Source organism: Brachypodium distachyon, chromosome 1 (genome assembly GCF_000005505.3).
Source record: "Brachypodium distachyon strain Bd21 chromosome 1, Brachypodium_distachyon_v3.0, whole genome shotgun sequence".
Classification (NCBI taxonomy): domain Eukaryota; kingdom Viridiplantae; phylum Streptophyta; class Magnoliopsida; order Poales; family Poaceae; genus Brachypodium; species Brachypodium distachyon.
In genome coordinates this window covers 70,179,474-70,194,646 of record NC_016131.3, presented here as the reverse complement: position 1 = coordinate 70,194,646, position 15,173 = coordinate 70,179,474, and the positions used below count along the sequence as shown (strand labels likewise).

General features: G+C 41.8%; 2 protein-coding genes across 9 annotated transcripts; one reads left to right on the top strand and one right to left on the bottom strand.

Moving 5' to 3' along the window:
• Positions 1 to 2,064: 2,064 nt before the first annotated feature.
• Positions 2,065 to 9,102, top strand: LOC100820872 (transmembrane protein 131). 4 transcript variants are annotated; one of them, XM_024457992.1, is made up of 7 exons: positions 2,065 to 2,227; positions 2,526 to 4,233; positions 5,112 to 6,196; positions 6,281 to 7,604; positions 7,723 to 7,767; positions 7,850 to 8,182; positions 8,261 to 9,102. In XM_024457992.1, exons 1-4 carry the CDS (start codon positions 2,094 to 2,096, stop codon positions 7,170 to 7,172), a joined length of 3,819 nt encoding a protein of 1,272 aa, XP_024313760.1. In that variant the 5' UTR covers positions 2,065 to 2,093; the 3' UTR covers positions 7,173 to 7,604; positions 7,723 to 7,767; positions 7,850 to 8,182; positions 8,261 to 9,102. The 4 variants fall into 4 exon arrangements, with proteins under 4 accessions (XP_024313760.1, XP_024313762.1, XP_024313761.1 ...); XM_024457994.1 differs by having other exon boundaries at positions 6,281 to 7,767; positions 7,850 to 8,015; positions 8,088 to 8,182; XM_024457993.1 differs by having other exon boundaries at positions 6,281 to 7,767; positions 7,850 to 8,015; positions 8,077 to 8,182.
• On the bottom strand, positions 7,958 to 14,784 carry LOC100827009 (MADS-box transcription factor 47-like). Of its 5 annotated transcripts, none has more exons than XM_010231834.3 (9): positions 14,595 to 14,784; positions 14,290 to 14,520; positions 9,250 to 9,331; positions 9,065 to 9,123; positions 8,799 to 8,898; positions 8,686 to 8,727; positions 8,515 to 8,556; positions 8,290 to 8,438; positions 7,958 to 8,197 (listed from the first exon to the last, which is right to left on the bottom strand). In XM_010231834.3, the coding sequence occupies exons 2-9, from the start codon at positions 14,475 to 14,477 to the stop codon at positions 8,179 to 8,181; spliced, it is 681 nt and encodes a 226-aa protein (XP_010230136.1). In that variant the 5' UTR covers positions 14,478 to 14,520; positions 14,595 to 14,784; the 3' UTR covers positions 7,958 to 8,178. The 5 variants fall into 5 exon arrangements, with proteins under 5 accessions (XP_010230136.1, XP_010229795.1, XP_010230689.1 ...); XM_010231493.3 differs by having other exon boundaries at positions 14,290 to 14,497; positions 14,595 to 14,783; XM_010232387.3 differs by having other exon boundaries at positions 8,017 to 8,197; positions 8,290 to 8,432; positions 14,595 to 14,782.
• Positions 14,785 to 15,173: the final 389 nt, after the last annotated feature.

Genomic DNA, 15,173 nt, shown 5'->3' with positions numbered 1-15,173 from the left:
AACAAAAATACATGAATGAAAAGAGCATGTCTCATTCAATCTACTTAACTAGCTAGTTTGAAAATTAATTGATGAAATGTGTACCTTGGATTTTTTTTAGGCTCTTGCAGGTTGACGACGACAAAGTGACTACTCCCACCGTTCCTAAATTCTTGTCGTGGTTTTAGTTCAAATTGTTTCTAAAAAAAAAGTTTCAGGTCAAACTCACGACAAGATTTTAGGAACGGGGGGAGGTAGTACATAATTGGACCATGGCACAACGAGGATCAATCTCAAATTAGCTTCAAATGATTGAAATTTTATATAGTTTCATCGGAAATCTCATTGATGCAGATACTGAAAAATGTTATTTGTGAGTTTTGACTTGGACTTGTAGCCTGGAAATTAAACAGGCTAGCGCCCGAGCTCCTTGGACACGTTTTCTTTGTGACTTTTCTTAGTGCAAACGAAATTATGCCGTATATCTTTTCTCGCGATGGAGATAGTGCGTGGGTTGCTCAGGATATATTCGCTTGAAACCAAACCTGGTTTGGAACACGTTTTATTCATGAGGTTTTATTGGGATTCATGGCCCACAATATTAGACATTAAAGGGAGAAAATAAATGTCAAACCAATGTCGAATAAAAAAGAATTTGGGTATTGTTTTCTGAATTTGCTTTACCACACCAAACGGTACCTTATAGGATACAAAGTTAAATCCTTTTTGGATGCAGACATTTAGGGACATAATTCAAAATTGGTATTGGTTGCTCTCCAGCTCAAATTTGGATAGTCTTGGAATTGGTCGCTCGAATACTACGCACAAACCCTCCCCCAATTCTAACACCCCCTTCGGTGTGTGCCCCTGTTTTAAAAGAATTCACCCCCTTTTCTGTGTGCTCGTTTACTACCCTTTCGCCCTTCTCGCTCCTTGGAGAAAGAAACGCAGTCGCCGTGGAGGAGACGAGGCGAGAGGCGGACTAGCAACGTACCGCGACGACGGCTCAGGTGAGTGATCTTCCGCGCCCATCCTCCTTCTCTCGTGTCTCTACCATCCTCCGGCCATCTTCTTCCCTTTTCTCTTCCCCATCAAGCCTGACTCGCCCCCAACACACCCCATGCCGCCTACCTCTCATGGGCGCACGTCCAACCAGAGCCGCTCCGATGGATCCAGGCCACCTCTCCATGCACCCCATGGCGGGCTCCCCTTGCCCCCTCATGCTCTCGGCCATCTCTCCTTCAAGAACCCTAATCCGACATAAACCCTAATTCCCATGGCGTGCACCAAGCTAACTATTGTCTGCATTTTCTTCGGGGTGTGTTGTTTGGTGATTTGAAGTGTTGATAACTCTTATGGCCGATTCAAGGTAATAGTTGCTCAAAATTTGTCATTTGTGTTATTGTGGTTAGTTTGTATTGTACTTCTACGTAACGTAAAACCAAATACTTGCCATTTGCACTTGTTGCGGTGATTAATATCTAAGAACTTGTTGATATGTGTAAGTTATTTTTTCTATAGTTGCTTTCCGATGTTATGAATATTTTTACAATAGTATTCATGTTTTCGAGAATATTGCTACCATTATTATGCACATTTTCAAGATATTTTCCATGTTTTTCAGAATTTTGTGGATGTCACGAACACTTTCAGATCATTTTTTTGCGTTCTTATTGTAAAGTGATACATGATCAGCATATATGCACTGTTGTATTTCTTTTTTTTTTGCGGGTAGCACTGTTTTATTTCACTGTTGTGAGGAATTCATTTTTCAGGCTCAATGCTAAAATATTTGTGATATACTATTTGCGTATTGCTTTTCCCAGAACAGAGAAGACGATGATGCTTGTGTTATATTTGCGCGAAACACATTTTGAGTTATAATCGGGATTCAGTGCACACAAAAGTAAAAGGGACAAAACGGCCATTTTGTGATGAAAAAGTCTTAAATTTTCTTTTCCACACCAAAACCAACCAACACCCCTAGCATTTTCCTTTTCCTTTTTGCCGCTATTCTTTTTTAGTTCCTGTCCGCCTCTGTCCTTCTCATCTCCCCCTCTCCTCCTCTCCCTTCCCCTCCTTTTTATTTCTTTTCATTTTTTCCGTGGATTCCCATGGTCACCACAACCACAGTAAAGTCTCGCCCGCCGCATGCCTTCTTCGCCATGACCGGCCGCCGCCGCCGCTCTCCGCCGGCGGCGACTTCCATTTTCCTCAGCACCTTTCGTTCCGTCGCCTCCTCCGCTCGGTAAGTTCCCTAGTAACTTCCCTGCTCACCCTCTTTGCGTTCTTGCCTTCGGCCATGCCGAAACGAGCAAGGAACTGCTGTTTGCCCCTCACTCGCTGTTGTTCTCGACTGCCAGAGTGATCCCTTATAGGCGGCTGAAAAATACAATTTTTTCTTGTGGTTCTTGTGACTATTTTTTCTTGAGGTTTTATGGGGATGCTTTGGTGTTCGGTAGCACTTTGCCTTTTTATTTTTGACGAACAACTGCGGTGAGCCGGCGAGTTCTTGATTCTTTTGTGCGGTTCCCGGTTTCTTGCAGGGGCTCCATGGCTGCTCTGTGCTGCTTGCTCGTGGTCCTTGCTCTGTCCGCCTCGGCGGCGGCAGGGGATTCCATGGAGGAGACCGATGAGGACGGTCGCTGCCTCGGCTTCCGGGATGTGTGTGCAGACCAGAGTTCGTTCTGCTTCTCTTCCTCCGTGGTTCAGACGCTGCTTGCCAGCGACGATGGCGCCAAGGAATCCAATTTGGGGGTGTCAAGAGACTGGGGACCATCCCGGCCATTGTGCTTCCCGATGTCCGGCGGAGGCATGGTAACTTGCTCGTCTGCAGATGCGAGGATCACCGGGGCGCGTGATGCGTTGGGGCGAGATGGCGAGGATGTTGCGAGATATAATGCGGCGTCGTGCCAGGCGCCACTCGTGCCTGACAACTGGATGCAGGCATCGCATGGGGTGCCACTGGAACTGGATGGCACACCCACAGATGTCAACCCAAGTGGCCTTTACAGTTCGTCGTCGATGGACGTGGAGATAAATCCACCAGTGTTGGATTGGGGCAGGAGTAACTTGTATGCAGCCTCTATGGCCTCCTTGACTGTGGTGAATTTGAACAATGAAAGCGTCTTGCGTGTGTATGAGCCATTCAGCACTGATCCACAGTTCTATGTTTATGGTTATGAGGATCTGGTTCTGCAGCCCCGAGAAAATGCATCGGTCACTTTCATGTTCCTGCCAAAGCTGTTGGGCTCTTCGTCAGCACATTTGGTTTTGCAGACTAATTTTGGTGGATTCATTATACAAGCTAAGGGCATGGCTGTCAGGTCGCCCTATCAGATACTGCCATTGACCAGGATGGATGTTGTAATAGGTAAACACCTCGAGAAGAACTTGTCGATATACAACCCCTTTGATGATTCTCTCTTTGTCGATGAAGTGGCTGTTTGGATGTCTGCATTTGAAGGCGCAAAACAATCTTCTCATGTAGTTTGTCAGTTAGGCCCTTTAGATGAGGCAGTGGAGTTAACTTCGTTGAGCAACAACTGGTATACAGCAAGCAGTACTGAATATGGATGGCCAATGCTCCATATTAGGCCTAGTGAGCAATGGGAGGTGCTTCCTTCAAAAAGTAGCACTGTGATTGAGCTGAAATTGCAGCCTATTTCAGAAGGCAAGGTGTTTGGTGCGATCTACATGAAATTGCGCAATCACACAACTGATGCAATGGACATTGTTGTTATACCTATTGAGTTAGAGGTGCTTATGCGAACCTACTATGATTCCACCAACTTAGTTTCTGTCACGTTTGAGTGTATATCATCTTGTGCTGGAAATGGATCAATATATTCCCTTTCTTTACGGAATGACGCAACAGAACTACTGAGGATTGTAAGTGTAACTGGGGATAATAGGGATGGCCCGGCGATCTTCCAGGTGAAGTACCTGAATGGACTGATACTCTTCCCTGATACTGTAACAGATATAGCTTTGATAAGATATACTGCTTCAGTTCCAAAGGATACCTCGTTTGACAACTGCAATATAGTGGTAGAAACAAATAGCTCTCTTGGTAGTTCAATCATGATACCATGCCAAGACATAATGCACACATCTAGTTCGTACACAACTAGCACTGTTGCTGAATCTGATGAGCCAGATGTTGGATCATTTTCTGAACTAGAGATCTCTGCGAACTCAAGGACAGGATCTTTGGGCAGTGTCTTAGAAACAGAAGGCCTGCATAACCTGAAGGTATTCCCTTGCACATATTTTTTTGAGTTTAGAACCCTTTGTTGTTTCAATTGGTCTTAAACGTTGTTTGGTTAGCTGAACTAGGATTTTAAGCACTCAATGCTCATAAACTGATCGATGCCTAGCAATGAATGTTGTTATCACCTTGTGATGCGTCACCCTGTTCATTAATTTCATTCCTCGTAGTACATTGTTATCTCTTTCATTTCTCTTACCTGTAAAGTTTATGTCATGTAGGCTGTAAATTCATACTGGCATAACTCTACTGTTTTCTATAGCATGCTTATATCTCATTAAAGAAAGATTTGTAGGCCTTGATTGAGGTTGCAATTAGTTAATTATCTATTTGAGGAACGAATGGCACAAGATAGGCTAAAACAGGCACAAGATGTAGTCGTTCTCCCTTAGAGAAACTAGTGCTCTTTATAGCATTTGAGTCAGCTAACCTGTCTATTGAACCAGTGGTTGATATTTCAGAGTAAATTTTTATTTCATGATAATGTCCAATATATGGCAATGCAATTTTGACTTATTTATGGGACCGCTATATTTATCTGTTCTTAAGTGTGATTCCTGTAGCTGGTGACTTTGATGCACTGGACAAGAGTCCCATTTATTAGGTATTTTATGATATTTGGAGCACTGATCTAGTATTTGACTGTTGTAAATCTTAGAACTATGTGATGTTGACGTACTTATGAAGCAATTCGTAACTCTTCGAATTACAATATTTTTGGCCCTCGTTTTTAATTATTGTTATTTTGTTGCATTTATTTAAAAACTTCTAAATTGGTTTATCTCAAGTTCTCTCTACCTATATACATTTGAATATTTTTGCTTGTGAATCTGCTCATGTAATCTCATAAAATGATTTGCAGCCAACAATCATGAGAACAGTCAGAGCTGATGATATGGTAATTAGGAATTGGAGATCTCATGGCACAATGACTGGGATTTCTGTTCTCATAGACCATGAATTGTTATTTCCTGTTGTGCAAATTGGATCACAGTTTTCTAAATGGATAACCATCAGTAACCCAAGCCAGGAGCGTATGTCCATGCAACTGGTACTGAACTCTGAAGAAATCATTGGCCAGTGCAGAACTGTAAATGATGCATGTGAACACACATTCTCAAGCAGGTCTCCGGAAATTGACTCGACAGAGACTAGATTTGGTTTCTCATTAGGAGTTGGAGCAATTACAGAGGCCCATCTTGGTCCTTTGGAGAGCGCTCTACTTGGTCCTATTGTCTTCCGTCCCTCAAATCGGTGCATGTGGTCAAGTACGGTTTTGATCAGAAACAATCTATCAGGTTTGGAGTGGCTGCCTCTTCGAGCACATGGTGGATGGCAATCTATTGCCCTTTTAGAGGGATCTGAACCTGCTTGGAAGCTAGATTTTAACGTTGGGCACAATGTTGACAATAAATCAACAGTGTCTAAATCTGAGATCACCAGCACTTTGTGCAGTCAACAGCTGTTCAAGGAGATACATGTCAAAAATAGTGGCGATGTTCCCCTTAAAGTGTCAAAGGTAAAAGTTTCTGGAGTTGATTGTGGTGTGGATGGATTTAACGTAGACAACTGCATGGGGTTTATCTTAGCACCAAGTGAATCAATAAGAATGCTCATTTCTTTTAAAGCTGACTTCTCTTCAGTTAAGGTTCAGAGAGATCTTGAGCTAGCTATGACTACTGGCATCTTTGTAATCCCTATGACTGCAAATGTTCCTGTCTGTATGCTTAAGCAGTGCAGAAGGTCTTACTTCAGATCCATCCATTGGAAAGCATTGATACTCCTTTTTGGAACTGTGTCCTTGTTTGTTCTGGTCTTTGTTCGCGGGGTCCCGTATTCTTTGTCAGCAAGCTCTGAAGATTACTATGTCAAGATTGATGACAGGAAAAGCACGATCAGTAAGACTGTTAAGCCATCTTTTCTTCAGGGTAGTAACAAAACTTCCAGGTAAAAGCTTGACCAGTGTCGTCTTTGTCATATTTTCTCCAATTTCAAATGACTTAAGTTTGATCGATTATGCTTTGCTCACAGGTCTATAAGGGAACACAGAAAAGCTGAAGAAGCTCTTCCTGAGAAACAACCTCATGGTACTCTTGGTAGCCCCAATAAGACATCTGACAAGAGGAATCCAGATAAACAGCTGAACACAACTTCAACTATATCTGTGTCCCCAGCTAATCCTGTGGAAGATAAGGTATCAACTGAAGCCACACAAACTAGTGGGAACCTTACTATCAGAGTTGCTCGAGACAAAGGAAGGCGAAGGAAGCGAAAAGTTGGTGGTGCAGGACTGGCAGCAAAATTTGAGGTTTCTAGCAGCCACAGTGGGAACTCAACACCATCTTCGCCATTATCACCAAGTTTAACCCCAAAACAAGGTTGGTCATTTTCTGGGGTAACATCAGAACCAAAGCACAAAAATAAACTTGAGAGTGGACTTGATGTCGAGGCAAGGGCACCATCATCTGGGAATAAAAAAGAGAAGAATGGTTTGTTGCAAACTGCCAAGGAGCAGCCACCCGCACCTTCAGCAACATCTTTAAACCCATTGGCTTCATCCGCCGTTCTGACCAATGCGTGGCGCTCACCATTGCTGGCTGCAACTTCACCAATCGCTCCACATGCTCGTGCTCCTGGCTCCAACCTGATGAAAGATAAGGCTATAAAGAGAGACGAGGGTGTGGTTGTGCCGAAGAAAGAGTTCACTTATGATATCTGGGGAGATCATTTCTCTGGACATCTGCTGGGGAAAGCAAGGGAGGTTGCGCAGTGCAAGGTGTTTGATGCTTCTGAAGTGGCCTCCAATAGTTTCTTTGCAAGAGAGCCCCAGGCCCTCGTGATGAAGTCACAATCTGAACCACCTGTGTCTCGTGGCCGAGGATCGCTGCCATCTGATGTAGCGTCTGGTTATGCAATAAATTAAGAAGCTGAAAGTTGAAACATTTGGACTCTTGCATTTCTCCTCTGCATCTTGCATGCCTGCCTTTCTGCTAACCATGCTATCATATCTGTAGCTCCAGAAGCCTAAATTGATTAGCGCGAAAGAAAATTAGGGACACGCTAAAAAGTAAAACCTGAAGTTCTCACCACTGAAAATTATTATTTTTTAATTCAGCAATGTGAAACTAATCTGACAGAAGATTTAGACCTCCTAAACTTTTATAAGTTAGTCACCCATTGTTCTTTCACTATGCTTGTCTGGAAAAATATTATGCAAGATCTGGCTGCAGTGTTGCTTCGTTGCAAATGCAGTACAGAGAATCAGGAGCCATTCCAGTGCACGGAACAAACTTGATCTGCCATTCAAGCACCCATGTTCTAGATGATGTCGGATCTAAAGCTGAAGATACTAAAGGTGGTGTCTCACTTTACTGCCGTCCAATCGAAGACATAAGGGACTGGACATATATGCCTGTCTAAAGCAGGAAAGGTGATTGATGTTAAATAATGCTCACTTTGTGTAACACGTGCAGGTTAGGCAGTTCAAAGGAGATGCTAACATTACCCAGTCATCCTAGGTAATGTCTGTTCTTAACTTTTAAGGGCTTTTTTCTTGCAAATTCCACTTTTGACCCTGTTTTATGTGTTTCCCGAAAGAAGGTTCCGGATGAAGGCTGCTTCCTAAAGAAGAACTTAACAGGCAGTGATCTTATTTTAGTTTGTTGAAATCAGTAGTAGCAAAGGTTGCATTGCTTGCACGGGCTGTAATAATTCTGAATTCTGATGGATCATCAGGGACTAGTGGTACACATAAAAACAGCAGCAGGTAAAATCAAAAGAGCCTGTTCTCTTATTATGAGCACTATACTATATATAACAAAGTACAGTCATTTTTCAGATTACACACATCATCTGGCACTTCAAAATCGCTTATTCAATGCAGAGCGTGATCCAGGAGTTTGCCCTAGACGGTTTCCAGCCAATCACATCTAGGTAAAGAGTGGTAATCTGCAACATGCAAAATTCATACCATCACTATTGATCTCACCAACCATTTCTATGCCATTTCAGACTGGACTTGGCTTCAAGCAAGAACTTACCCGAGCCTGAGCGACGTATCAGAGCTGTCCTCCGTGTCGAGGGGAGGACGCGGATATGACGCGTTGGTGACGGATTCAGACGATTGCCCTTCCTCGTAAACCACCGGTGAATCAGCGGCAACCTGCATCTCCATCTTGGACACCTGCAGCTTCAGATCGTCGCCTAATCAAAACACAGAAATGGAAACAACACACAGAACATTTGGAAAAATGCAGGGGGTTTACTTGCTCCTTCAGCCTTGAGTTTTCCTCTATCAGTTGCGTCCTCTGTTGAAGACCACAAGGGGAGCTGTTACATGTCAGCAAAACCAAACAGAAACCTAATGGGGAAGTTTCAGGTAAAATTTCTCTGAAGTCCCCGTGCAAATATTTGGGTTCTGAAGACTGGGTACTTGCCTTCCTCTCTAGCCCGCTGATCTCGTCCAGGATTTTCTGGCTCTGCAATACGGAAATCGTCAACTCACCAAGACCATCCATCCAACAGATAGCCCCATTGTTGCCAAACGTACCTTGGTTTTGAGCACGGAGCTGAGCCCCGACTCGAGCCTCTTCTCTAGAGCCTGAAGCTGCTGGATGTTCAGGCTCTGCAGCTCCTCTCCTCTCATCTGCCTGTGGGCATGAGATGAATAAACCAGTTGTTGAATACTAGTTTTTATGTGATCGTTTTTAGATATGATTATACAAAACCCCTACACTGGTATAATTTCGTATTATTCGGGATTGTTCTGGAAAAGAAGTAGCTGTATATGTATGTGGTATGTATGTACGTACGAACCGGAGCCAAAGGCTTGCTTCTGCAAGCTCCTCCCTTAATCTTGCGCAGTTGCTGTCCTCCTAACATTTGACAGAAAATTAAACTCTTACATGCATATGTAAATTTAAGGGGGATAAGCACTCATAGCATTAATATAACAGTTGTTGCAACAAATGTGGATGCAAATAGCAAATGGTTTAGCTTACATGCAAGTCCAGTTGAGATGGCTCGTCTGCTCTCTGAAGTATTTTGGAATGGGAGTTATACCGATCAATAATCTGGTTCATGCTTCAGGAATGTAGGAATTTAGGAAACAAAAATTAATCAGTGTATACATGTAAAGGTTGGTGTTCCCCAACCTCCTTTGTGAAGATGCTACTAACAGAAAAAAATTTAGATATGCTATCCGAACCGAATACACCAAATTAAGCAAGCAGAATATTTACTCTCTCTCTCTCTCTCTCTCTCTCTCGACACTTTGTCGTTTTGGAAGATAGATATTCGACCTATACTGCACTCAACGCGCCTGTACTTTATATTTTGGAATGTTGAAGGTATTCTGTGACGACATACAAAAGACAACATAGGGACTTTTGAGGAACTTCAAAGAGTTGTTGCTGAGGAACAGACAACTGAAAGAGCTGGGAGATCTTTCTTCCGCCTCAAACTTTTGAGGAACTTCAAAGAGTTGTTGCTTCCAAATGGAGCGTCCGAATTGAAATCAGTTTTCACCATTATCTTTGATTTGACAATCTTAAAAATTAGACCTCATTGAATAAGTTCAATCGAGTATTTCTCTACCACGTTCTTAGATAAATGCACGTTTTGAACAGTTACGTATTGTATTGTATTTACACTAATGTGCACTCCGTATGCATGCATGCTTACACAAACGACATGTATGGTTTTTTTCCTGCTGCATTTCTACGCTTATGTTTATTATACGTTTTGTTCTTGACTAGTAATGTGTAGTACTACATTGTTTTCTCACTACCAGATAAACCGGCTTTGCTGAGTGCCAGTGGCTTTGCCGTAGGCTTTCCATCGGGCACTCTTGTCAAAGCCTTCTTCACAGAGCCACATCACTCGGCAAACATATAAAAAGTCCGATCCCTCGGCAAAAGAAAGCACTTCGCAAAAACATAAAAAAGCTCTCGGCAAAGAATTGCTCGCAAAATTACAAATAATTTTTTTTCTTCTCATTTCTTTCTTGGTTAAAATTATGATGTAAACCATATAATTTTTTGTTAACTTTTTTACTATGGTTTCATTTAGCTTTATTGATGAGGAAATAAAATCACCATTTTGTATGTAAATATTTTTTGCCATTTTCTAAAGCTATTTAATAGGAAAAATCTGAAATATAAGCTTTGGTTCAAAACGTAAAAAGTGAATACACAAGTTTAAAATGGTATATGCTCACAAAATGCACGATGTCAAAAATAAACCTCCAAAATTGAGTTCTGAACCAAGTTTTCTAATAATATTGCCAAGTTTTTAGTTGAAATTTTTACTATGTTTTAATTTGTCATTAATGATGAGTAATATGAATTATAATCACACACTCTTATGTAAAAAATAAACCAATTTGTCAGCGTGCATGTTATGGATATATGAACTTGCGATAAACATGATAAGTCAATACACAAATTTAAAATGATACATTACCCTGCTAATAAAATACATGCATCAAACAATAATCTGGAAAATTACTTTGCCCGTAAGATAAACTTGGAAAAGCTGGAGCCAGGCCGATGGCAAAGAGTGCATTTTTTACCTTATGTATACTGCTGGTTTCTCCCGCCGTGAGATCTGCTGCATTTTCTACCTCATGTATACTTCATTTGGACTATATATTGTGTATCTATGTCATTACACTTATTAAGATGTCTGAAGTGAAAAAATCTGATAGGAAAATGAGGAAACAAAGATGTTGACTCTTGGGAATGTCTACTCTGTCATAAACTAGTGAACTTCTGCGGAGTTTCTCTCAAGATTAATGCCATATACTTGTAGGTTCTAAATTAAGTGTTGGGTTGGGCCGTAACATGTTGATGTGCATCCTAGTTCATTTCCTTTTTACTTACTATATACGAAGTTAAGAACCACACCTACTAAGCTAAAAATGGACTTTGTGTGTTTCTGCAATAGTTGGAGAAAGTTTTTCGCAATACACCGGTACGTGTGAGCTAAGCAGCCCATACAGACATAGTTGGACATACCCTGAACCATATATAATATAAGACCGAACTTGCAATACACGCCTTTAAAAATAAAATAGATATGTATTTCTGAACATAATATACTCTCTTTTTCGCAATACATATGGCATATTAGGTTCAAATCCTGGTGCTCACAATTATGTTGTAGGGGTTTTCTTTACCTCTTTTCATCAAAAATACATATGGCATATTAGGTTTCATCAAGAAAAGTTTTTGACTAATAACAATTTGTGAATATATGATTTTTATGCATGACATGAATTTTGTTTAACTAGATTCGTCTTCAGAAATACTTGCTGATAATTGTGGTTCAGACCATAAATTTTTATATATAAATAAAATAATTTTTGGTCAAAGCATTCTCTAAACGAAATCTAAGTTGGTATGTTCAAAGTAGAAAAAACATGCCATGATAAAAGAAGACTGAGGTTTTACTCAAATCCGGATAATCCAAAATGGATCTAAGGTTTTTCTCAAATCCTTAGATACACGGGATAATCCAGAATGGATCTAAGATATTCACGAGCAATGGAATGTGGCGATCCTTTTCGCGAATTTGGTTTTTGAAACAAACCGGTCCAGAGAGAAAAACTAGTACTCTCTCCGTCCAACAAAAGATGTCTCAAGTTTGTCAAATTTTGCATTTAAATTTAGTCAAAGTTGAGACATTTTTTGTTGGACGGGACTACGTAAGTTGCTCTGTCTCTAGGTTAAGCTATGTATCGAGTGAATACGCTATATTTCTTCCGTAAAGCGACGAAACGGACAGTATGTTCTGTATCACTGTTATAAGTCATTGCGTAACACAAGTAATCTGTATGTTCTGTATCACTGTTATAAGTCATTGCATAAAAAATAGCCTAACGTGACAAGTTGTGAAAACTTTACTGGGGGAATTCGTGGACGGATTCCGACGTACAATGCTGCCCTTCCGCGATAATAGTACGGATTTCAGCGGGTTCTTTTTTATTGGATTGGTCCCAATCTTTTTAACCATTTTTGTCCAGTAGTCCTTACCATCCTACACAAATACCTACACATGTAGCTTTATTGCCCTGCTGACAAATCATGTCATGCACAAGGCCAGCTAGTGTCAGTGATATACACTATCCACGCGTGCCATGAAAAGACTAGACATTAACCAAAGCAGATTTTGTATTTTCTTATTTTGAATTTTTTTCACAGATATTAATCAAGACATAAAAGGTATACTCACAAAATTTGGTGCAGAAATATAATAATATGTGATCTACTAAAGTAATAAATTGGTAAATTTTGCGGTTGTGCATGTATTTCCAGCAAGTACTACCTCCGTTCCTAAATACTTGTTGTGATTTTAGTGCAAGTATTTAGGAACGGAGGGAGTATATTAGAAAAGAACTAGGATGATTAACATTATGATTTTTTATTCAGTTTTCTCAAATACTATAGTTCAGAGGAGAGACAATATCGACACAGTGAGCGTAGATAACCACTAAGGATTAATTGCGTGGGAAAGAACACAAAGAGGAATACAGTTTTATCTGCATGCATGTCCATGTGGCCATGTCCCTAATTCACACCACTCTAACAATACCGTGTTTTTGTTTTGACCGGAACATGCATACCATGTCTAGGACCACATGCATTGCATGTGTTCATATTGCATGCAACGGGTTAATTATAGGTAAACTATATACTCAGTCTGTAGTTACCCATATCACACATCTCGGCTCCTATCTCTTGTCAAAACTCAGTCTCTTGTATTAAGCTTCAGATTTAGACATACATTGTTCTAGTTAAACTTTCAAAAATTGAACTTTCAACACCACATGTAAATTGGATATTTTGGAGCTAGTTATGTACGTGTTATGTACGTGGTGGCTTGAAATGTGCTTTAATACTATCTTGTTATATATACACATATGGTCGCAGGGGTCCGTCCACCTGAATTTGTTCTGTACCATCATGTTTTTATTTATTTTCTAAATATATTGTAACATAAATCAATGGTTAAGAGTATTGAGTTGTCTAAAACGATAAAGTTTTATTTGGATGGAGTAGTACTACATGACCAAATTAGGTATGGGTAATTAGCTGTGTACTCATAGCTTATCCTGTAGTCCTACTTTGGTATAATTTCCTAGGAAGGTCAAAACCAATGAAACAGACATTCTAGAATAATGTACTAAAACATAACAAAATAAAAGGGTTCAGAAATGAGACGAGAGACCTGGAAGTCCAAGCACATATTACAAAAAGAGTCGGTCTCGCTTGAGAACAATCAACTCCAAATCTGATTCTCTCCCCTGACAATACGCTATTTAGTTTTTTTTTTAAGTAGAGACAAACATTGTTAATTTTGCTGGCTACCTACAGTACCAAAAGAAAATCTTCCCCTCCCGCTCTGTGTAGTCCTTTCCACATGTCATAGCAGAAGAACAGTTGGAACATTTATGATTTATAATATGTAAACATCAAACCGAAGCAAATAGAGTAGCAGAAATTCAGCTCAAAAGACTGAGTTTTGACTGTCTGACTGTTGATACACACGCGGAAAAAAAAAAGAAGACTGAGCACGACCCAAAAGAACTGCACATGCATGTATATATGTTGTACCCCAAATCAAGCAACCTCTGTTCTCTATTCCGTTTGAAGAAAAATAGTCTGGCACATCAAATATCACATACAAGCACATCAACAAATTAATTAAAAATGGTTGGATGAGAATAGGATGACAAGAACCACCTCAACCTCAAGAACTCAGCAGTATGTAATTACGAATTACCCCGAATCAAATAAAGAAGCTGTAGCAAATCAATCAGTGCATTCTCAGAGACCAGAGTAAAGCAGCAACTACTAGCACCCGCAAAACCATCGACCCGGCCACCCGGGTTAATCTCATCCCTGAATTACCAGCTGGAAGAACCCCGAGGCCGAGAACATATTGATCGATCGAGGACAGATGAGTTACTCCTAATTCCTAGACACTGAAGGCGACTACTGGCCGGCCGGGGTAGGATGCATATATGTGAATATAAATACCTGGAGCTTGCGAACTGGAATAGCTTGCCGGTGGCGGAGAAGACGGCGAGGCCGACCTCGGCGTCGCAGAGGATGGAGAGCTCCTCGGCCTTCTTGAAGAGGCCCCTCCGCCGCTTGGAGAAGGTGACCTGCCTCGCCGCCAGGTTCTCGATCCTCCGTATCGCTATCCTCTCCCTCTTCCCCGCCATCCCCGCCCCACACCACACCGCTGCAACGACGGCACAACGATCTCTATTGGAATAGATCATCCAAAACCCTAGCTAACTGCAGGAGAAGCTAGCTGGGGAGGAGGCGGGGAAGCTTACATGTGTAGTAGATCTGCGCTGCGGCGGCGTCGGGGGCTGGACTGGACTGGAGCTTTCTTTCCTTGTTATTTTTCCTCTTTGCGCAAAGGACCAGGGACGAGAGCGAGCAACCGGGCAAAGGCTACTACTACTTATGGAAGAAAGCACAGGAGACGAGAGAGAGAGTACAGGGGAGAAAGTAGCTAGCTGGCAACTGGCGTCAGTGTAGGGCACACAAGGCGGCAGTGGCTGCCCCCTTTTTCTCCGTAGCAAAGCTCGTGGGTGGGGGGGTGTCACAGGAATGGAGCCAGGTGTCTGCCACGAGCTGGTCAGGAAGTGACCGGCCCCCACCCAACACGCCATTGGTCCGCGGGTCACCTCAGGGGCCCTCTCCATCGATGCGCGCTCGCCCTTCTTCGATCTCCGTCTGCTGCTGGCTGCTGCCCTCGCTTTGAATGAAAGGCCAATCCACTGTTTGCTTGCTCCGGCCTCCGGGCCTGGCCCAGCTCTTCCGGTGCCCCTTTTGTATCCTTTTTTAAGTCCTGGCTGGGGATACTGTTTTGGGGTGTTTTCCTCGGTAGGGAGGAGGGAACAGGACAT